This window comes from Clytia hemisphaerica, unplaced genomic scaffold (assembly GCF_902728285.1).
Source record: "Clytia hemisphaerica strain Z4C2 unplaced genomic scaffold, Clytia hemisphaerica genome assembly, whole genome shotgun sequence".
NCBI classification, from domain to species: Eukaryota; Metazoa; Cnidaria; class Hydrozoa; order Leptothecata; family Clytiidae; genus Clytia; species Clytia hemisphaerica.
In genome coordinates, this window is record NW_027103253.1 from 984,809 (window position 1) to 1,007,018 (window position 22,210).

At 35.1% G+C, this 22,210-nt stretch overlaps 4 protein-coding genes across 4 annotated transcripts; 2 read left to right on the plus strand and 2 right to left on the minus strand.

The window, feature by feature from the left end:
* The first annotated feature begins 1,368 nt into the window (after positions 1-1,368).
* On the plus strand, positions 1,369-4,282 carry LOC136797507 (uncharacterized). Its single transcript, XM_067054089.1, has 7 exons — positions 1,369-1,614; positions 2,001-2,275; positions 2,833-3,058; positions 3,210-3,330; positions 3,526-3,725; positions 3,840-3,932; positions 4,154-4,282. The coding sequence occupies exons 2-7, from the start codon at positions 2,100-2,102 to the stop codon at positions 4,280-4,282; spliced, it is 945 nt and encodes a 314-aa protein (XP_066910190.1). The 5' UTR covers positions 1,369-1,614; positions 2,001-2,099.
* Positions 4,283-8,294: 4,012 nt separating this feature from the next.
* LOC136797524 (uncharacterized) lies at positions 8,295-9,017 on the plus strand. Its single transcript, XM_067054107.1, has 3 exons — positions 8,295-8,312; positions 8,488-8,643; positions 8,802-9,017. The coding sequence occupies exons 2-3, from the start codon at positions 8,557-8,559 to the stop codon at positions 9,015-9,017; spliced, it is 303 nt and encodes a 100-aa protein (XP_066910208.1). The 5' UTR covers positions 8,295-8,312; positions 8,488-8,556.
* Positions 9,018-11,065: 2,048 nt separating this feature from the next.
* Positions 11,066-13,915, minus strand: LOC136798077 (bifunctional 3'-5' exonuclease/ATP-dependent helicase WRN-like). Its single transcript, XM_067054670.1, has 2 exons — positions 13,151-13,915; positions 11,066-12,798 (listed from the first exon to the last, which is right to left on the minus strand). The coding sequence occupies exons 1-2, from the start codon at positions 13,618-13,620 to the stop codon at positions 12,039-12,041; spliced, it is 1,230 nt and encodes a 409-aa protein (XP_066910771.1). The 5' UTR covers positions 13,621-13,915; the 3' UTR covers positions 11,066-12,038.
* Positions 13,916-18,055: 4,140 nt separating this feature from the next.
* LOC136797535 (nuclear pore complex protein Nup98-Nup96-like) lies at positions 18,056-21,836 on the minus strand. The gene is made up of 7 exons (XM_067054118.1): positions 21,723-21,836; positions 21,286-21,427; positions 20,521-20,601; positions 20,117-20,229; positions 19,785-19,964; positions 19,390-19,526; positions 18,056-18,272 (listed from the first exon to the last, which is right to left on the minus strand). The coding sequence occupies exons 1-7, from the start codon at positions 21,738-21,740 to the stop codon at positions 18,056-18,058; spliced, it is 888 nt and encodes a 295-aa protein (XP_066910219.1). The 5' UTR covers positions 21,741-21,836.
* Positions 21,837-22,210: the final 374 nt, after the last annotated feature.

Genomic DNA, 22,210 nt, shown 5'->3' on the forward strand with positions numbered 1-22,210 from the left:
CCTAACTCGAGATATTGAGCTTCAAAAAGCCCAAAAACTGGACAAAATAGCTGTCTCTGGCTGAAAAACACGGTTTTCAAGGGTTAATATCTCGAGTTAGGTACAGAAATCACCTATACTTGCAATATATCTCTAATCTTAATTTTTTGAGAGCTTTCCAAAAATATACAACAGGTCTCTTTTTTCTCGAGCTAAAATTCTCATTAATTTTTAACCCTATGATTTTTGCCTGAGACCGTCATATTTGTCCGAAAATCACACCAAAGTGTCCGAAAAAAAATTGGAAACATAGTAATTTCGATTCCCCTACCCCTTAGCTTTCCAAAAGTGTATAACAAGTGCTTCTAACAAAACAGTCAAGCGATTCCAAAAAATCGAACAAAATTCCCCCTACTATTTGTAAAAACTTAAGTTACAACCAAACGAATACTTATATCAGCAAGAATCATAAAAAAACCGAAGTTTTAATGCCAAGATACAAACCAAATACAACCAAAACATAATCTTTTTTCAATCAAATGATGTATAAAACGTCCAAGGAAGTTCCTATCGTCTTCTGTAAACGCCATCTTGAACGTTTGTTTTCATATTTCAAGCATAGACGAAAATGTTCAAATGTTTTTGTTTCCTTGGCTTAATATACACATGAAAAACAGAAGATTCCTTTTGCAAAAAATACTTTCAGTGTTCAACCATGGAAATATTTAGATTGTTCTGATTGGTTGTTATTTTTCTAAAAAAAAGTTTTATTGTTCTGATTGGTTGTTATTTTTCTAAAAAAAAATTTTTTTATAACAAATTCTTTCTTAGAATAACAGTTCTCCATTGTAGTTCATTTTGTATAATGAGTAGAGTGCATGCCTCTATCACTCGATAAAAAACCTCCAAGAAGGAGAAAAAAGGCGGGAAACGTCAAAAACACATGGCGATAATTTTTAGCTTTTTTTCTCTCTTTTTTCTCAATATCTGTTATTGCAGTTGTTAATTCGTTTTTTGGATATTATAATATTGACAACATTTATAAAAATAATGTAAACAATAACTAAATAATAGAAACTGAGTAGTTTATAAAATATTTCCGATATTTTTCAATTCCAGACAGCATATGTAAAGAAGCAAAAAAAACGCGGGAAATGTTTGACGCCATAACTAACCATGTCTGTCTCACACTCCCTCCCTATGGCTTTATGTCCTTGCTAAGTGTGCATTTTCAACGATTCGTCCAAAAATGGCCTACGTAAGAGAGAAGAGTGAAAAAAAATGAAACGATTGTGTGAGTGGAAGACATTTTTAATTGAATCTTGAGAAGATAACGAGATAGGCATGGATGTCAGGGAGGAGCCTTCACCCTCATGTTCATCGTCGGGCTGTAAACTATGTTGCAAAGAATTTGAAAGAGGAGAGGCTAGACGAAATATTCTCAAAAGTAAAGAAATTGTTGACGATTTAAAAAGTATCGGCATTGAATTTACTCACATTTATGAAAACGAAAGCATCTGTAAAAAATGTCACAGAAATATAAAATCCATCAAGGAAAAGGACGAAATTAGGGAATCATGGGTAAAAAATACTGGATGTAAAAGAAAAAGAGTGTCTTTTGAGGAGATACAGACGGTAAGAGTCATAATATAATTCAATTTTCTGCTTCAATCTTAATTGTATCATATAACTACTAGTCAGTACTTTGAAATGACGCTTTAGGTTTTTTCAAGCGTCTATAGGGTTTTAAACACTCTTTTTTGATAAGCATAATAACATCCTAACATTTTTAGCCGTTTCTTTTGATTCTGATTCGAATCAGTTTTTCAAAAAAAAATTGAAAATTTTCATCAAATCAAGGATAAGATCGTACGCTTTAAATATTTTATCTGAGGCTAAAAACGAAATTTCGCTTTAAACGGATTTTCCAGCATGCTTATAAAAAGAAGTGCATTGTTTGCTAGGATTATGGAATTTTTACGATACCATTGTTTTTACCTATGGGCTTTCCCTCTTTCTAGAGACCGTCGGTGGGAACCTATGAAATAGATGAAAATGATTTGAAAAGAATCGCTGAAATCTCCGAGATAGAAATTTCTAAAGCTTTTAGCAGTACGAAAATGTCAGACACCTCCCTAGAATCGATTTGTAACGTCAACGAAAAGAAGCTTTGTGCAGAAATGGACAGCTTTTGCCCGTTGATATCGACAGTACTAAATGCCGTTATGAAAGTTACAAAGGAAGACCCAAAAATCGGACCCAAATCTACTTGCTATGGAGTGATGTGTAAAGCTAGGTTAGTTATGATTGTTTTGGAAATTCGAAAAATGCTAAGCAAAAATTATTAACAGCAATTTAGGCATACTCTCGAGTGCCAGATAAACAACGGGGGGGGGGTGGAAAAATTAACTGGGAGGGGGGTCCTAATATTAATAACCCCCCGGGTTGGAAAAATACGAAAAATTTAACAAGCGGGTAGGCCGTTTATTCGGCACCCGAGAGTAGGATATGAGAGGTGGAGTCATTCTGTTGGGCTAGAAGGACTAGGAGAAGGCACATATATCATATCCGACCTACACAAGAAAGGATAAGTTCTGACAAAGCAAGTTGCTCTAGCATTAGGCTTCTGCTCATCCTCTAGCAAAAGAGTTTCTTATGGGAAGTATAGGTCTGCGAATCAGAGTACTCTAGTATGGGTCAGAAATTTGAGAAAATCGTAGAAATATTTTGTTCAAACTCAGCGAAACCGTAGTTATAAAATTGAGAGCCCTCCCGGACTATTTTTTTTTGCTTGAAATATTTTGAAGAAAATCAAAATTTTATTTTCATTTTCACTTTTTACTTCCATACAAGGTATTCTACAAGTAAAGGGGTGTTGTTGGCTCACCGCAATGATCAATTGCTTTTTGCCTCAGGCGCAAAAAAAAGTAGTTTCAAGTGGTACAATAAATTGGGCTTAACAAACTCCTACACTACTGGTTTAAAGAAAAACAAAAAGCTGAGTAAAAATCACGATTATGATGTCAAAAAGTGGAAAGAGCAGATCGAAAATAACGAAGATTCTAAACCCGAGTACCAGGTTAATCGATTTTTCTCTTGATTTCACTATTGTTGAGATTTAGAAAATATTGATACTGATCATCAAATTCAAAAATCCTTAGCTTATTACTCCTTTACAAACAGCTAAAAATATTTAATCTGCTTATAAATAATTGATTTGTATTCATCAGATTACCGGAGACAACCTGGACATTGAACAACAAGTTAGACATCAAGGCATAAAGAATCCGAACAAGTCATTGCATTGGTTTAATGTGATAGCTTCAAAAGACAGGGTCATGAAAGCACAAGGTTCACAGCTAGACTTCTAGCGTTGTATCATTTCTTTAGTTGAGGGGATGGGAATTTTGTGTAGGGTTAATAGTGTCAAATTAGGGTTAAATTAAAGCATATGGTAAAAGAGATTAACCACTGTTTAGGGGGGTGCTATAAAGTGTATAAATTATAAAATATTTTTTATTAGAATCCTCTTTTTTTTTCCAACAGACAACAAGACCACAGAAGATTATCAAAATTTTTCGATTCTGCCAAGTGTATCTGATTCAACAGAGGTTTTGGACGATTTCAAATTCCTTGTCAGCCGATCAATCGCAAAATTTATGCCGTCCTTTAAGATGTTTCAGAAAGTAATTCCAAAACATATGAAACATGACTTTTCAGAGGAAATATCCAAACCGTCAGAGGTGGTAGGTCTAAGACAAATCAATTTATTACTTCGTTTTCAGTTTGTTGTTAAATTTTCTTTCGTATACTATTTTTTAATAAGCCAGATTAACCTACATTTTCATTTCTTTTACCAGGTACCACTCGGTCTTTTATTCGAGAACGAAAACGAGTCTTCGGGAATGTTCAAGATATTGGACCATCTTCAAAAGGAATACGTCCCTACGTATGTTAATAATAATAATGTTTTACAGATTTCCAGGCCACCGTGCAAGCACATGGGCCTCTATAAATCGCTCATACATTGGTTTGGTTTATTACAAAGGTTAACTTCAAACAGATATGCAACAATAGTGACAGTTTCAATCATACTCAGACATTTTCTCTTTCCAAGCTAGACCGAGGTTTTCTTTAAACTCTTGTATTGTAGATGATTTAACTACTTTTTCAGGTAGGCTATTCCACTGTTGAATGCCCCGATAGTAAAGGGAGTTACTCTGGGGTCCACGGACACCATCGTTCCCGAAAATTCTTACCAGTTCAGAATTATGTGTTCTCATTGGTCTTATTCGTTGGTTAAATTTCTTAGGAACACACGATTTTTCATAGTGATTTAAATGTTTAAAGATCTCAACCATATCACTTACCGCACGCCTATATTTTAGACTTGGGATTCCAATTCTTTGTAGTCTGCTTTCATAACATAGTCGTCCACATGTTTCAACCGTTTTTGTAGCGCGCCGCTGAACACCTTCTATAAGTTTTTTGTGTTTTTTTCAGTTTTGGTGACCAAATGACTTGTGCATATTCTAGGTGGGGCCTGACAAATGTTATGTAAAGTTTACGGAATAATTCAGGAGTTGAGATACGTGAAGGTTCTTCTAATTAGACCAGCCATTGAGTTTGCCTTTTTTACTTGGTTTGATATATGTTGGTCGAATGAGAGATTTTGGTCAAATATAACTCCGAGATCCTTTTCGAATTGTACATGTTTCAGTAAATTTCCTCCGAGTGTGTATTGATGTACATGTTTAATTATATTCGGCTTACCTAACGTTAGTACATGACATTTGTCGGGATGAAATTTTAAAAGCCACGTATCTGACCATTGCTGTAGTCGATCGATGTCCTCCTGGATTATAAGTGCATCTTCAATTGATTCTACTTTATTGACAAGTTTAGTGTCGTCAGCAAATAGAAAGAGTTGTGATTTAATTGAATCCGGTAAATCGTTGATGTATAGAACGAAAAGGGTAGGCCCTAGGACACTACCTTGGGGTACTCCACTAAGAACTAATTGTTTTTCGGATTCAGCTCCATTTACTTTAACTATCTGAAATCGATCCTTCAGGAAGTATCTGATCCATTCAAGCAACTTATTTCTTATTCCGTAGGCTTCTAATTTGATTAAGAGCCTTTGGTGGGGAACTGAGTCAAATGCCTTTGCAAAGTCAAAGTATACTGCGTCAACAGCTTTACCGTTAGCAATGTCTTCGGTACACACATCTAGATAGTTTAGCAGTTGTGTTACTGTTGATCGGCGATTGATAAAACCATGTTGCTTGTTAGAAAGTAGTTTCTCTTGCTCTAGATGTGACATAATATGTGTTTTAAGAATCTTTTCCATCATTCGACACACAATGGATGTCAGGCTAATCGGACGGTAGTTTTCAGCTATATTTTTGTTTCCTTTTTTGTAAACAGGTGATACATTAGCATGCTTCCAGTCGTTTGGGAGACAACTTTCGTTGAGAGATTTTGTCATTATAAGGAAAAGCGGTTCTGCAATATATTCAGCGAGCTCCTTGAGCATCCTTGGGTGAAGTTCATCTGGCCCCATGGATTTGTTTGGATTTAGCGCCTTGAGCTCCTTTTTAATAGTTTCAGTTAGTATATTTATCTCTACTTCTTTATCCGTCCTGGAATGGAATTCAGGGAGTTGTTCAAGTGGCTCACGTGTAAAGACACTACAGAATTGGCTCTGGAGTATGTTGGCTTTACTTTTGTCATCATATTTGATCGAATTTTCATTATTAGGGTTTTCGAGGAGAGGATGTATTCCCGTTCTTGCTTTCAGATTGCTGCGTACATATTTCCAGAATCTTTTTGGATTTGTTTTTGATTGTTCGCTGATCTTTTTTTCGAACTCTCTCTTGGAGCGAGTCAGGGCACTATTAGCGGCGTTGCGCCATCTTACGTACTCCCTTCTACGTCTCTCAGTGTCGTCATTTTGAAGTGAGATGATCCATTTTCTATGCGCCTTACGTTTCTCTTTAATTATCTGACAAATTTTTGGATCTAAGGGATGCTTCCCTTTCCTTCTTTGATTTGACAGGTTGTTCTTATTGTGGGTAAGTGGCACATAGAGGTTTCGGAGCTCGATCATTTGTTTAAGGAATAGGTCCCAACTCTCATTCACATCTAATTCAATCGAATTTTGGATGAATTCGATAGACCAATTGATATGGCTTAGATGAGATCTCATAAACTGGTAGTTGGCTTTGCTGTATTGATATCTATCAAGCTCGTTTTTAATTGTGAAATAGCCATAGAATTTAAAGGAGAGGACACTGTGATCACTGAGATGGAGTGGGGCAAGGTATTTTATCTCGGAAATTTGATTTTCTTCCCCTGTAAGGATGAGATCGAGTATTGACGGTTTGTCGGTGCCTCGTCGCCGTGTCGGCTCAAGGACATGTTGGTATAAAAAACAGTCTCTTAAAGCATCAAGGAATTTCTCCTCGTCGCTATCTTCTTCACAAGGTGAGGACCAATGGACCCAATCGATTTTCTTATAGTTAAAGTCACCTATAAGACATATATGAGTGTATTTCGGATTTAAGCAGAGATCTTTTATGAGCTTATTCATGTTCTTGTTATTTTCATCGAAGATATTTGTTTCAGTTTTTGTCGGGCTTCTATAAAGACATCCGAGTAACATGGTGTCTTTGTTCTCCATTGCAATTTCTAACAGACAAGTCTCTTCAAATTCAACTTTCGTTTGTATTTGTAGGATGAGGTGATCAATAGACTTGTGGACTAGAATGATGATTCCTCTCTTTTTTTGTATTCCTATGTTAGTTTTATATGGTGTAGAATAATTCTCAATTGAGTAGTCTTGATCTTTTCTCTCAGCGATCCGTTTGGTGTTGACTTCGGTGATCGCAATTATATGAGGTTGTTCAGTAGCGACGTGCTTTAAAAGTTCATTTTTCTTCTTAGATGTCATTTGGTCTGCATTTGTGTAGATGATAGTAAGTTCACTAATTGTCGTGGTTGTGTTTTTTGAATCGTTTTTGTTAGGTGGGTTTTCATTCAAGCTGTCGTTATCGTTATCGATCGGTTTTATTGATTGATTGGGTTGTTGTATCGTTTTTGTGTTTTGTTGTACACCTTCTTTATGTCGAAGCCGTTTTTTGACGATCCTCGAACCCGATAAATAAATTCATCGGTTTCTAGGTCATCATTTAGGTCTTTCGCCTGTTGTGATAGCTCTTTATACTTTTCACGTTGGGACCTACATAGGTCTTCTGTGATACTTATGCCTTTATAAGTATCGTTACCTTTAAGTGATGGGAGATTTCCCATGATCTTAAGTTTATCATCTTCACTATCGAGGCAAATTAACAGTGGACGATTTGGTTTCTTACCTATTCTAAATATTTTTTTGATCTTAGAAGAAACATGCAAATCCTTAATTAATTGATCAGCCCATTCACAGTCCCTAGTATGATTATTTTTGTCACTATTATCGCATACCTGTTCTTCTTCTTTTATTCCGTGAACGATGATGTTCGTGGCTCTTCTCCTCTTCTCCATCTCAAGAGCGATCTCTTCGTCTCTGGCTTGTTTAATCGCAAGTTTGATTCCGCTCGTGTCACTCGTCGGTTGTTGAGGGAGACCAGATTTTGTGGCTTCTGAATACGATTTCATAGCTTGTTGGCATTCGTTCTTTATTGTTGACAGGATACTGTCCTTGAATTCGTCAAGCTTTCGTTCGAATTTCTTTTCAGCAAACTCGAGTGTATGCAGGCCGGGGTCAGCTTTCAAATCATTTTTCAAGAGTTGGAGATCTGCGTCTTTATCTTCAAGCTGTTTCTTGAGGTGATCCTCAAAGTCACGACTACTTTTTATAATTCCTTCGCATGCGTCGATTTCTCTGCGAAGGCGTTTGATTTCATTTTGGGTTTGAAGCGATGGTTGAGCCTTTTCCTTCTTGGGGACCAGTTCGAGCAGCTTGGGTTCAACTTCAACGCAGTTGATACAAATGTATTTCTGGGTTCTGTTGGCTTTGAGTGTTTGAATATGGAATGCAGGAAGCATACAACATCTGTAGTGAATGGATCTCTTACATTTTGCACAGGTTAGCGAATCTGAATCCCTGTCGTCAACACATCGATTTTCGGTGCATATAATGATATCGTCTTTCATTAAGATTTTCTTAGAAGCAGTAGATTGTTTTGGCCTTACGGATGATGTAGCCGATGCCATTTGGTCAACTAGTTGGTTGTAGTAGTTGAATTTGTTGGAAAAAGCAGCTTTTTAAGTGTTTTTTATAAGATTTTCCATTGCAAGTTTTTATTTTTGTTAATGAAGAAAACGAAACGGAAGTATGTTCTACTTAAAGTTTTTTTAACAACAATTTTCACCTTTTAATATTAACAAGATAAATCAGATCAGAATCAGATAAACTATGAAATAATGAATCATGAATGTAAGATTTTCATATAATAATTGGCTAATTTAAAAAAGAATTCTCTAAGGTTGTCTAAAATATGTTTTCAGGTATTACAACAAATCCATTTTGGTGGCGATCAGAAGACTGAAATTCGATCGGGGTCGTTGTTACGTGCAATGTCGGATGGTGACACGGCTTTCGAAAGATTGGATGGGCTTCTCCCCAAATTTGAAGACTGGCATTTAAAAAGAACTTTCAGTGACGTAAGTTAGGGCAAGGATTGGTGGTAACTAATTCTGATAAGCACTCTAAATAAATGGTCTTGTAAATCAAATGTGTGATTATGCCTTATATATATCATTAAAAAAAGTTTAAAGATATATATTAAATTTGAAAATAATAATTCTCATTTTATCTTCAGGTCAAAGAGAGCATATTTGGTCACCCAAACTCTGGAAGTCAATTCGGAACTTCTCAATGGGCTATGAATGTACTTCGTTGCACCAATGCCAAAAAGGGGCCTCATAAAGCATTCAACGCTTACTCAGAATACACTGATAAAGAGCTCGATGCACAAATTGTATCAATTGCGATGACTTACTTTGGTATGAAAAATATAGAAGGTGAGTATTTTTAGTATTATAAATAGTGATATTTTAAGGGTCCACTTTCACTTTAACCTGTATACAAGAGAATCTTTTTTAGTGAAAGAAAGAAATTCAAACATAATCAAAAAATAATATAAACATAACTTTTTGTCTAGATGATCCTGTGCCAGTCGAGATTAAAAAATCCTCAAATGAAGATAAAGCTGAGTGGCTCTACTCTGCAGTGGAATCAATGCTTGAACAGTGAGTGAAAATATAAATATAATTACTCAAAAAATATAAAAAATATAGTCAAAGAAATATAAAACTTTCAACTACTCATAACTCTAAAAACACAGAAAGACAAGACAGAACAAACAAAAAGATTTTCAAGCAGGACATAAATAATAGAATGATAAGTATCCTAATACATTAATGCGATAGGAATAGGATCCCATTCAATTAAAAGATATGCCTTAAATTTTCTTTAGATACATTGTAACGTACGATGACTCGATTGAAAGAGTTCGCACACAGCTACAAACAAAAAGCCAACCAGCAAAACCCAAAGAATTGTTTGATTGTATCAAAGCTGAATCTGGAGAGTGTAAACACAAACCATTTCAGAGAAAACTGGCTAGAGACAATCACGAGATTAAAAAGCACGGCTATGACAGGTAAATTTAACGATTTGAATATTTCAACTAAGTTCGAATACCTTGTACTCTCTTTTTTTAAGCTAAATAGAAACATATAACTCAAATTTTAAAGTGTAAATATAAAATTCTAACAACTTTTGAATATGTTAAAAAATGAACATGATATTTTTCCAAGCCTATTAATGACATGAAATATAGAATAATGTTATAGATAATTTTTAGTATTATTCATAATTTAGAAAAGCTGTAGAAGCTGAAAAAGCTGCTCAAGAGCAAGAAAATGCACAGAAGGAGCAAGCAAATGAACAAGAAACTGAGAATGAGGACAAAGAAGACTACACCCTTGAGTACCAAAAGGCTTTATTCACTTTTAATCTGTTCATCCGTAACATTAACGACGCGATAAGAGAGGGCGATGGCGAAAGATTAATGAGATGTTACAAATTTGTTTTGCTGTATTTTAAAGCCACCAACCATCACCAGTACACTTATTCTATGATAAAATTATTTCATCAGATTAAACTTCAACCTGAAAACGCATTTAAACTGATTTGGTGTAGATTTATTAACACTGTTGGTTCTCCTGGTCGAAACATTAGTATCGATTTACATCTTGAACATCAAAATAATTTTTTGAAGGAACAGTTAAAAGGACTCAGATCTAACTTGAATGAAAAGAATGCGGAACGTGTCTCTCATTCTGTAAGAAAACTTAGCCAAATCATCCAGAATGTTGAATCCAATCTCGATATCAAAAGCATTAAAGGACATAGAGCTCAACCGAAAACCTATGACGACGTAAAGAAACTTGCTGAAGCCTATAACCAAGCCGATGTATTCAAGCATAAACCAGGAAAGGAGCATGAATCATTCCCAAAGTTTGAAAAGTGTTTTTTGAAAAAACTTGATGTCGATGCCTTTACCAATTGGTTACGTTTGAAAGAAAGTGAATTTAAAGACTTATTTCAAGACTAAAAATGTTGTTGTGTGAAATAAGTTTTATTTTATGGGCAAATGTAGAGTTCAGCTTATTTTCTTTATTTTCTATAAATCAGATATTTTTTATTTAGGATTGATTTTCAAATTTTGATTCGATTTTCATTTTTTTAATTGAGCCAAATAAAGAGTTGACATTTTACATAATACAGAGTTGAGAAGCCTTGTTAAAGATGCAAAAATATAACATGCTTAGAACTCATTTGACCATAGGTACACTGGTAACTATTGATTTTGTGAATATAAATAGTGTATATATTATGTAAAATATAACCTCCAATGTATATAGTCATAAGATAAAAAGAAAGGAAATAAAACTAGAGGCTAAAATTCAATTTCAACATTTTAAAATCAATTTGGTACATTTTGTATACAAACATCATCTCAGAACACCCAAACTAAAAATGAGCTTAAGTTTTAGGATTTTTTCTGGAATATTTTGAGACAAAATTGATGAAATTTTAAAACAATGTGCCAAGAACATCTTCTAATTTAGGACAAAGTCATTTGAAAACAAGGTTCCCCTGTAATATTTAATTTCATTATGGACGTGGACTATCTTTAAAAAAAATCAAAATGAATAAATTTCTATAAATCTTTGAAAGTACTTGCACTTCCAGCTTTTTGAGACTTTTAAAAAGTCAATTAATTTTTGAGTGAACTTAATTTTGCAAAAAATCCTGAAATTAAATATTTCACAAGATTTAACTTCACAAAAATGGCCAGAGTTTGCAAAACTTAATCCATCCAAAAATTAATCTACTTAAAGTAAACAAAGTAAATAAGTGAAATAATTTAAAAAATATACATAATAAATAGTGTGAAAATGTAAGAAAATATTAAAAAATATAAAAATATCATAAAATGAATGCTAATAGTCACTGTCCTCTAAGCTACTATAATTGTCTGAACTAAGTGAATATTCAGACAGACATTCATAGTCAGTTGTTGGTAAACTCTGACCAATAGCAGATGTTTCATTATCATTTTCTTCAGCATAACAATCATCATTCAAGTCAAGGAAAACAGTTTCCTCATCATCTTCATCGATAAAAGCTTCCTTTACAATAATTGCAATTTCTTTGGCACAACGTTGATTCAAAACTTTTAATTCACCAATGATGAAAGAAACTGAGTCAATGTAAGGTAGATTTTGCACCACACTTTCAATCACAGTCTCACTTAAACCAGTGACCAGTTCAGGAGGAGTGAGTAGAGGAAGTAGTGAACTCTGTTGCTCATGCGATTCAACTAACATTTCACGGACCAAATTTTTACTTTCATCTGAGACATTTCTGATAACCTTTTTCTCACTGCAAATTTCCATTTCTTCAACTTTTGGTAACAAGGTATAGTCACAACCACCATCACAGTCACAACTTAAAGCACAAAACGAACAACAAGAATGGCCAGGGTTCAATGGTTCCACTTTTTCGCAGTTTTCATTAAAGGGTGTATATAGGGTTGATCTGAGGCACTTGTTTTTTGCGTGACAAATTTCTTCATTGACCGGCTGACATGGGCGTGGTGGGGAAAACTGTATAAAATAGCATGGCACTTACTGCTACCATCTCTACCTGCTCGACCAACCTGTTGGCAGTAATCAACCAAATGGAATGCAGGACCATAATGAATAATGTACCGAACATCTTTCATGTTGACCCCACACCCCAAGCTACTTGTTGCAACAATAACTTTTAACGAGACCACTTCTGTTAAAGATTCCAAGACGATATTTTTCTTTTTCTTCCTGGTTTCTGCGTGGAATATGCCAATAAGGTCTTTTGGATTAAGGTCAGGTCTTGCTTTTTTTTTAAATCTTCTCAGTTGTTGATATACTATACCAGCTGTATCAACAAATTTACAGAAGATAACAAATTTGGGTGATTCGTGAACATCTTTAGCTAAAATTGAGAGAATCCAATGGAGGCATTCAACATTCTCTTGTTTCGGAACTTTGATAACTTCAAGGAAAATGTTTGGACGGTCACTGCATGTTGATATAATTTTCAACGACTTTGACAAATTGCAACTTCCAATAACCAACTGAGTCAAGTCCAAATCGATTGTAGCACTCAGAGCAAGAACAGGGACATTTTGTCTGCAAGTTGAACGTAATTCACCGATCCGACTGAAAGTCTCTCGAAAGGCCTTTGAACCTTTTGTGGATTCACCCCTGAACAAAACAAAAAAAACTTAAATTAAATCTTTGTTACTTAAACAGAAATTATATGGATGTGTGCGAGAAAAAAAACTTCTTAAAATTTAATGAACAAGTGAATTGTGCCGAAATATATTTTTTAACAGTACGTATAATAAAAAAATGTTTACTTAACACTTAGCTCACAATTTTACATATGAAAACAAAACTATGTGATGATGATAAAACAGCACAGTAAACATCTCTCCATTCCTCTCTTTAAATTAAACTTAAGTCTTTAAAAAAAACAATATACGCAGCCACAAGTCTTCTGAAATATCAAAAGTATCATAAAGGAAGAATTATTTTGATTAAAAAATTAAATTACCAGCTGACTTTATGAACTTCATCAACCACAATACATGCCAAATTGTTCACCATGAAATTTGACGAAACAAAATCTCTCCATTTTGAGTTGTTCAACCAGGACTCTGGTGTGCCAAAAATCAGGTTGAATTTTCCATCAACTATTCTTGAGTGTTCTTTTAAATCAAGAGCACAAGCATTCAGTCCAAGGTAATCCAATTTACCAGCTTCGTAAACTTGGCTGGTGATCAGTGCAACAAGCGGTGAAAGCACAATAACTGTTGGATTATCATAAAGTGAATCGTCCATTGATTTGAATAATTTTGGGAGGCACTGATAGATTAAACTCTTCCCAAATGCTGTTGGGAAAACACACAATGTGTCTCTTCCATAATAAATGTTGCTTATAGCCTCGACTTGTTTTGCTTTGAGTTTAATGTTTGAATTTTCAAAGATAGAGTCCAAACAAGAAACCACAGATACAAACGCCATCTTGAAAAAGTCAGATATATTTGATGATGTTTTGTTTTTTTCTCGTATCCCGATTACTTCAGCTTTTTATTTTCGGCCTTCCAACCACCAATCAGGCTAGACTGTTCCACGTGATTTCGCCGAAAATCTCCGCGGTCAGAATATGACCGTGGCCATTTCCCAAGCTACTTATTCGAAGCAAACATTAAAATTCAAACATCAACAATGATTTTAAAGCTACGATGCGCTATATGATTTACGGATTTTGTACGCATGCGGTTTCATTTTTATTACACTGAGAATAAGTTGCTTGGTTCACCAGGCTATGTCAATCTTTCGCAAATTTAAAAACCCACTTTCCCTTGGAAAAAATTGACGTTTTTTGTTTTTTTGGGACCCTTGGGGCATAAGGTACCTGTTGACCGCAAAAATTTCAAAATTCGCGAATTGACCGTTGATAACATTAGGGGTAAAGGGACCCAATGACGTCACGGGTTTGGGAAAAACTTCAAAATGCGATATCAAAAAAATTATTGGTGCCTAAAATAAATAGACATGAAAGTCAGTTTGGAGTAATCTTTATCTTTCTGAAAATGTCATCTTTGACCTGAAAGCGTAGAACAATAGGTATTTGAAACAAACAAAGAACTGCAACATGAAACATTTGAGAAATTCACTGATTAGGTCTTTGTTATTTTGCATCACAAAATTTTTATATTTTGGTTTTTGAAAAATGTAGAAAATATTATACACAGCGTTGTGCAAGATTTACCTCGCAAAGGGTTTTCTTCAAATGCCAGTCTTCAAATTTTGGAGTCAAACCATTTAGTTGCTCAAACTTTGTGTTTCCGTCTGACATGGCGACTTTGCAGTTAGTAGCTCTCTCTACTGTCAACTGATCACCACCAAATGGAATTGGTTCCACAATATCCTTTACACTCTTGTCGTCATTGTAGAGTTTTGGTACATATTTTTGCATCTCCTGCATAATCTGAATCATTTCAGCGTTGACTGTTTCTTGTCGGAAAATCAAACCCAACGGTACCTGAGATTAAGATATTAATTACTACTTAATGTTTTATATTTCTCTTTCTTTACAGTCAAAACAAAATAATAATAAAAAAAATGTAGAAGAGTTTGAATCGTGCATACATACCACTTCAGACTTTTTGGACATTTCATGGGTTAACTGATGCTTTAAATGCTTAGGAACATGCTTGCTAAACGATTTAAATGCTGGAAGATATGAAACGATGGAGCGAGCAATCAATGTTGTAAAATTATCTTCAAGAGTTCTTTGCGCTTGACCATTTGGAAGAATGTCCATGTTTTTGTAGAAATCAGCTGAACGCAAATCTAAAAGATAATTATGTGAACAATGGAAGTGGCAAGATATAATAGAGTAATAGCTGGCACACTTGTAATTTCAACTTGAAAAATCTTTCTAAAGCCATTTAGGTCAAAGAAATGAATCGTATCATATCATATTGCATCAATGGAGCTTATGACGCCAATCTTCGAAAGAATTACCTTGAGAACTGTGGAATCTTTCTTTCACGGCCATATAATGAAACCAATGAATACTCTTGTTTTGATTCAGCTTGCTTTGATGCCGGACTATCTGCTCGAAATCAATGTTGTCTCCGATAAGCTTAAAATAGAAGAAAATATATATTGCTAGTAAATTTGAAGTAAGATTCATCATGCTGTATTTGTATACATATTTTTTATATATGTTGGACGGTGAAAAAGAATGCGGCTATTATATTTTGATTTTTCCCGACATGTTTCGGACTCGGTCCGTTCTCAAGGGAATGATATTTCTATAGAAAAAAAAAGCGTTTTTATACAAAATTATTTGACGTCAAATTGGACAAATACGTCATTTTAAGCGATTTCGGCTTGAAAATGGGTTGGTGTAGATGGGGCCATCTGATAAGTTGAATTTGATCGAAAATGAACGTGTAAATCAGACTTAGGCGCTCGGTTGGAGAAGATTGAGTTCTTGGTTCAACCCATGAGGTGCGAGGGTTCTCAGTTCTTTGATCCAGAAGTTTTCTCTCTGTAGTATTATCCTTTTCATTCTTTCTATATCTGTCTCGTTGATCTGTTCGATGATGGTGAACTTTGCGTCTCTGTTGAAATCGTGGTTGGTTTGCTGGAAATGTTTACACGCTGGGATTGTCTCTTGTCGTGGTCTGTATGCATTACTTCTATGGTTATTGAGTCTTTGATTGAATTGGGTCTCGCTTTTTCCAATATATTGGATGTGACATTTGTTGCATTCCAGGAGGTAGATGATGCGAGTGCTTTTGCAGTTAACGTTGTGGAAGATCTGGTACGTCCTTTTGGTTTGTTGATTGGTGAAGGTTGAGGTTGACATTATTTGTTTACAGCAAAGGTTTCCTGTCCTTGTTAAGCAAGGCTGGCACTTTCCTTTCAGTTTTTGTTGTTTTCTTGAGACTTTGTTGTTGGATATTGATGTTTGTCCAAGTAGATCTTTCAAGTTTTTGTTGCGTCTATACGCAATGACTGGTGTTTGTTGGAAGGTATCTTGAAACCGTTCGTTGATGTTTAGGATATCCCAGTGCTTTTCCAGTAAGGTACGGATAGGTGGTAAGTTTTTGTTGAAGGTAGTGATGAAGGCGATTTGTTGTTTATTCTTGGTGTTGTTGTATTTTAGGAGATCTTCCCGGTTCTTAATCTTAACTTTGTCGAACTGTTTATTGAGGTTTTCAGCTTTGTATCCTCTTCTGATGAATGCATCTTTCATTTGGAGGAGGGATTGGTTGTATTCTTCGGGGTTGGAGCAAATCTTTTTTATCCTTAGTGCTTGACCGTATGGGATGTTGTTTTTTAGGTTGTTTGGGTGGTATGAGGTATTATGGAGGTATGATGACCGATCTGTTGGTTTTTTGAAGATCTTGTAATCTAGTCGATTGTTCTTTATGGTTATCGTTGTGTCCAGGAAGTTGATCTCGCTATGAGAGTATTCCGTCGTGAATTTAATTGCCACCGTCATGTTGATGTCCAACTGCAGCGGACTTGGATTAAGTTACAACTACTACGACGAAATGGCACAAACTTATTGCGCAAGTCGATTATCGCAACCTGGCTTTGTGTTTGCTATCCGAAGAGATTGCCAAGGAACAGCACCCACCTGCAACACCATGTGTCAGCAAGCAAAAGCAGCTGCACTCAAGACTATCAGATACCAACGAAGAAAGTATGATTACCTATTTAATTCTTTTCAATTACCTCCTTAGACAAAGCTACTGCTTTTAACCAGAAAATCGACCAAAAGAACAGTCTATTCATTTTGGAGCAATAAGTAAACTTTAACTCTGAACAAGGTCTGACCACGCTATCTTTTATAAAACACTAGGTAGAACCATAATCAATAGAACAGATAATAACAAAGACATTCAATTGACATTGATTTAACTTCTTTATCCTCTTCACAGCAATAGAAGAAAAATAATGTGCCATATGCTAAAAGTAGACTGCAGTTAACTAACGAACATTTTGTGAGACTAAGACAAATTGCTGGGATTTAAATGGTCTACTTTTTGTAAAGATGGCGCATCATTTGCTTCGCCTGCTGTGGCTTAAAAAGATAGAGAAAGTTGTCCTGTGGATACTTTATGCGTTGTAAAAAATTGTGTATTTATTGCAGCTTTGGATGTTTTGATGCTATCTATATACGTAAAGAACACCCCCAACTCGCCATCGACACAAGCGCACGTCAACCAGACGCAGGGAAAATAAGTCAAATGACATATGGCTATGGTAAAGGCGGATGTAGTTGGACACCAAACCATTGTGGACCCAACTTCTGCTGTTGCGCAGCAACATAATGTAATGATCATTGTTAAACTGTTGTTATTTTGCTAAATTTTATCATTATTTTTAGTATATGACAGATGATTAAATCCTTTCTTATTTTTAATTTTAAAAAAAGTAAATTTTAAAGACTTTATAAAGAACTCTCTTTAAAAGAATAAGAAGATGAAAACAAAAATACCTAAACGTTATGGGTACCCCATGAAAAAAAAGTTTTACTTTTGCTAAACTTTTCTTACATAGAAAGAGGAAAAGTCTTAAAATTGGTAATATACAAAACCTGTCTAGGGTTTTCTGTGGCTTCATAAAATCATTTTCGCTTATCAAAAAAAGAAATATTGCGATAGACAGGCGGCCGAGGTAGTGAATTGTGTTACTTCGTAGAGCACCCCTTAGATCAGGGCAAATTTTTGATATTGTGCTTAATAGGGTGTAGAATTGACAAAAGAATTGCCCTTCGAATCTCCTGCATTTTTCGAGTGAACCGATTTTTAGTTAGTCGATAGAACTTATCAAGGGTCCCCCCCCCCTTTACTAACGGTTTTTTCGAGGTCTGAAAAACAAATATCTGATGTTACCAACAGATTCATGTCTGATGTCTGACAACAGCGTTTCAGTAAGTTTTCAGTGTTTTTTTGTAAGAATAATCTGATGTTACCAACGGATTCATGGCTGATGTCTGACAACAGCGTTCCAGTAAGTTTTCAGTGTTTTTTTTGTAAGAATAAACACAGAGGGAAATGTAAATACTGAGAAGGCCACTTACTTTAAAAGAACTTTGGTATTCGGTGAAAGCATCTAAAACTGTTGATGTGGACGAACAATAATACCTAAAAACAAAAAAGTAAATAATCAAGGAAAATGTGAGGAGACTGGGTTGGAGTTTACCAGGTAGGGTTCACGATGTCACATGTCTGAAATCGTTGTTTTGTTGCTACAATACAAAGTAAATTCAACCAAGGTTGATAATTTTATTCTGCTGAACCTTACACTCAATAATGATTTTTAGATCGATGGTTAAGATTAACTAGAATACTCTCCCAAACAGAAGTATACGCTTTTTTTTATACAGGAATATCTTCTATAAAGAATATCAGGGTGAAAATTGGCCAAATTGCAAGAATACCCTCAGAATACCCTCCAAGGTGTATTTCACAGAATTTGATAAGAATACAGTCATTTTGTATTTGGTTAACAGAAAAAACTGCTTCCTCTGTTAGAGATAAATTGAAGCTTTGAGCAAGAAACGTAATTTTAACCCAAATATTCACTCAAAAGTCCAAAACTCTCAAATTTATGATTTCTCATGTTTGTAAAAAAGTCTAAGTTTAAAAAAGTAAGAATACGTTAAGAATATTTCACTCTCAATTTTGGCACTTTTTTAAGCACTGTCGAACGTGCTAACCGCACTGGGCTCAACTTCAGTGTTTTTAAATCATTCGAAGGCCCGATTGTAAAATTGTAACCAATTTCAACTAAAAACTCATGACCACGCCCTTAAAATAGAAATTTTAAAAGAATGAAAAACCACCCACAGGGATTCGCCCAAGGGTCAAGTGTGCCAAATTTCAGCCAAATCTGACCATTTTTGAAGTCTCCAGCCTGCCCCAAAGTTTTAGCCTCGTTTTGGCGAAAACTCGTGACCACGCCCTTAAATTTGAAAAAAAGGAAAAACCGCCCCCAGGGATTCGCCCAAGTATCAAGTGTGCCAAATTTTGGCCAAATCTGACCATTTTTGAAGTCTCCAGCCTGCCCCAAAGTTTTCGGGCAGACATACATACATACACACATACATTGTCAGATTCTAGCTCAACTGAAGTTGAGAATACTTGACCTTCATCCAAAGTACACTATTCTTATAGAAAAAAGCGTGTACAGAATCTTTACACCTTAAGACCATGCAAAGTCTTCGCTAAGCATTTTTCAAAGTTATAGATGGAGACTTACCATAAATGCATTGCGAGACTTCGTTTCCAGTCCATATCTTGACACAAATTAATCGTGTTTTTATTGGACTTCCAAACCATCATGCCAGATAGTAGAACGTATAATTTCAATCGATCTTTATTCATAAAACTATCCACCTGTTTTTGATGAAGGCAGGAATAAAAATTGAATTATTATACTTAATCACTTTCCCTACAAAGGTACCGAAACTTACGAAAGCTTGTATTTATTTTGTGGAACTATTTATTAGCTAAAGACTTGAGGGATATAATAATATTGAATATATTGGTTGGAGCTTGTCGAGAGATGAGCAGCTTTTGCCATTTTGTCCAAACCTGATGATGTGAGGATTTTCCATCGGATCAAAGGAAACTTTATTATGATTAAAATCTTACGTTGTTCTCATCCCACTGTGCGAGTTGGCTTCGCAAGTGATGTTTCAGGTGATGATCACCGCCTGCTTGCGCCAACAAAAAACCCAATCGATACTCCTTATTTTCGCGCGCTACCTGACACGCTTTTGTGATTTGACGTCCTGATAGTAAGCTGAAGATGGCTGATAAATGGCCATCGTCCTAAAAAAGGAGAAGCATCTTATTAATAGCATCAAATTAAGAATATGAAACAATTAGTTCTAAAAAGAGACCATTATATCTGAGTACGGAAACATGATATATATACGAGGCACGAGTTCACTTTTTGGTGAAGAAGAATAGAAAATATTTACCTGTAATTGTGTTTGTATTTCATTTTCGATTTGATCAGCAGTAACGTTAGACAGCCACTTAGATAATGCCTCACGGCGCGCTGAGTGGATTTCGTATAAGTTATTGTCGCTTTCTACAAGAAAAGGAGGGGGGAATCAAGATTCAATGAAATATTCAATGAAAGTAAGCTATTCTTAGGCCGACCCTAAAAAAAATTTTGTTTCCAGTCCACTGTTCCAATTTTCTTGAAGGTGACTTTTTGTATACAATACGTGAATATTTTAACGTTTTAACGTTTTAACGTTGGTTTACTTTGTGTTTTTTCTTTCATAAAAAGGACCAAAAATTTTTTCCCGTCTTCCTGCATGACTTTTGTTATCGTCGCCAAATTTTTTTATGGTTGGTCTCTAGACGAAATGCTAACCTGTCTCTTGTTTGCCCCATAATGCAGCAGCCAGTTGCCATGCGTCTGAATGAACTTTGAAATTCCCGACATCACTGTCATCTGTAAAAATAAAATCCCATTTTGAGGAAGTGACTAAATGTCCTTTCGACAAATGTTTCTCATGACTACACCTCCCCAGTGATAATGTAAAATATATTTCGAAGTTCTGAATCAAAGGTCATTTCAAATAAGATCAGATCATAAAATAAAAATCTGGATAATCAAGTATAGTGAACCCCCAGAATACTGGTCGAATTTACATATGCTCTCATTTTTTGCGTTTTGCAAGTGAATTTAAAATCTTTGTTTTGAAGATATTTAAAGTATCTTAAAATTCCTTTCCAAAAGTAATAAATAATTCTTTTAAATATCCTTTTTTTTGTGGATTAAATTGACGAATTTGACCGATATTGCTGGTCGATGTTTTTGCAATTTCTAAAAATCTACTTTAGATAGCTCATAATAGATTTTTTTTGGTTATCAGTTTGGGTCAAAAATACGCAACTTCCTATACCTTATATTTAGGACTTACCTACAACGTAACCTACTGTAATCATGCCCGATAGGAAAATCTCCAAAAAATATCGCTTTTTAAATTCCTCAAAACGGCAAAATTAAGGTGCAAACAACAAAGAAATTCAATAAAAATCCTTCTAAAACTTTTTTGTGACCTCTAATCAACGATTTACGTCAGACCTGGGGGTCCACCACTGTAGTTAGTTTTAATTGAAGGGAAAGATTTACCAGCGATCTGTTTGAAGGCGTCTGCAGTTTCAACGTAAGCATCCAAAGCTTCTACACCTGATTTGATGGTGACACTATTCAATACATTTGAACCTTCTTTGTCATCAAAGTTGGTATACTTTAATGCAATATCCAAACATTCCTTGAAAAAGAGTAATAGTCATTTGATTGGTTTAAAAGCGGGCCTTTTTCAAAACACCAAGGGGTCGTTTTTCTTGACAATTTTCGAAAATTAGATTTGTCTTAAACGGTACGATTTTACACTTTAGAAGGTGAGTGAGAGCAAACTGAAGCTTAACCCATTAAAGCTCGACGTAGGGGGCTGAGATTATAGAAATGGCTACACCTTTGAGGATAATGATGATCTCAAATCGGAAGCCTCTAATGCAAACAACAATGTCCATCGAAATTAAGTTCGGAAGGATGAAATAACATACTTCAATAAATTGTTTCATCCCTTCTTTAGTTTTCAGCTCCACTCTCTCAACATGGACATTGATATCACAGAGACCAAAAGACGGTAAAGGTTGGTGAACAGATGATGAGAAAATGTGTGGGATTCAGTGCTTCTTTGCTTCCACTGAACTCAAACCAACTTGCTGGAAGGGTGTACGAACGTCCAGTCCGCAGACCAGCGCGTGTTGTATTCCCGACCGTGTGTTAAGCTGGCATCTGCAAGTAGGTGAGTTTTACCGAACATCAGGGATTGTTCGTAAGGGACCATATCAAAAGTTTTGCATTTGACGAAAACACTTTCTTTCACAAACTCAGGCTCGGTAGAGCGACTTCTTGCTCCATTCTGAAAAAGTGAAAACACAATTCTAGTAAAAAATCTATTCGAATAAATAATTTTCCTAAAAATCGATTACAATTACTACAAAAATTACTAAGTAATATAATAAATAATATATAATCATAGCAATAT

Excerpts from the sequence above, each read along its gene's own strand:
- LOC136797507 (XM_067054089.1), top strand. The coding sequence starts at position 2,100 with ATGTCAGACACCTCCCTAGAATCGATTTGTAACGTCAACGAAAAGAAG. Across the intron at positions 3,059-3,209 it reads ATTCTAAACCCGAGTACCAG|ATTACCGGAGACAACCTGGA; the intron begins GTTAATCGATTT and ends TGTATTCATCAG. Across the intron at positions 3,933-4,153 it reads AGGAATACGTCCCTACGTAT|GTAGGCTATTCCACTGTTGA; the intron begins GTTAATAATAAT and ends CTACTTTTTCAG.
- LOC136797524 (XM_067054107.1), top strand. The coding sequence starts at position 8,557 with ATGTCGGATGGTGACACGGCTTTCGAAAGATTGGATGGGCTTCTCCCC. Across the intron at positions 8,644-8,801 it reads TAAAAAGAACTTTCAGTGAC|GTCAAAGAGAGCATATTTGG; the intron begins GTAAGTTAGGGC and ends TTTTATCTTCAG.
- LOC136798077 (XM_067054670.1), bottom strand. The coding sequence starts at position 13,620 with ATGGCGTTTGTATCTGTGGTTTCTTGTTTGGACTCTATCTTTGAAAAT. Across the intron at positions 12,799-13,150 it reads GAAGTTCATAAAGTCAGCTG|GGGTGAATCCACAAAAGGTT; the intron begins GTAATTTAATTT and ends TGTTTTGTTCAG.
- LOC136797535 (XM_067054118.1), bottom strand. Across the intron at positions 20,602-21,285 it reads CGCCTTCAAACAGATCGCTG|ATGACAGTGATGTCGGGAAT; the intron begins GTAAATCTTTCC and ends TTATTTTTACAG. Across the intron at positions 18,273-19,389 it reads AGTCTCGCAATGCATTTATG|GTATTATTGTTCGTCCACAT; the intron begins GTAAGTCTCCAT and ends TTTTGTTTTTAG.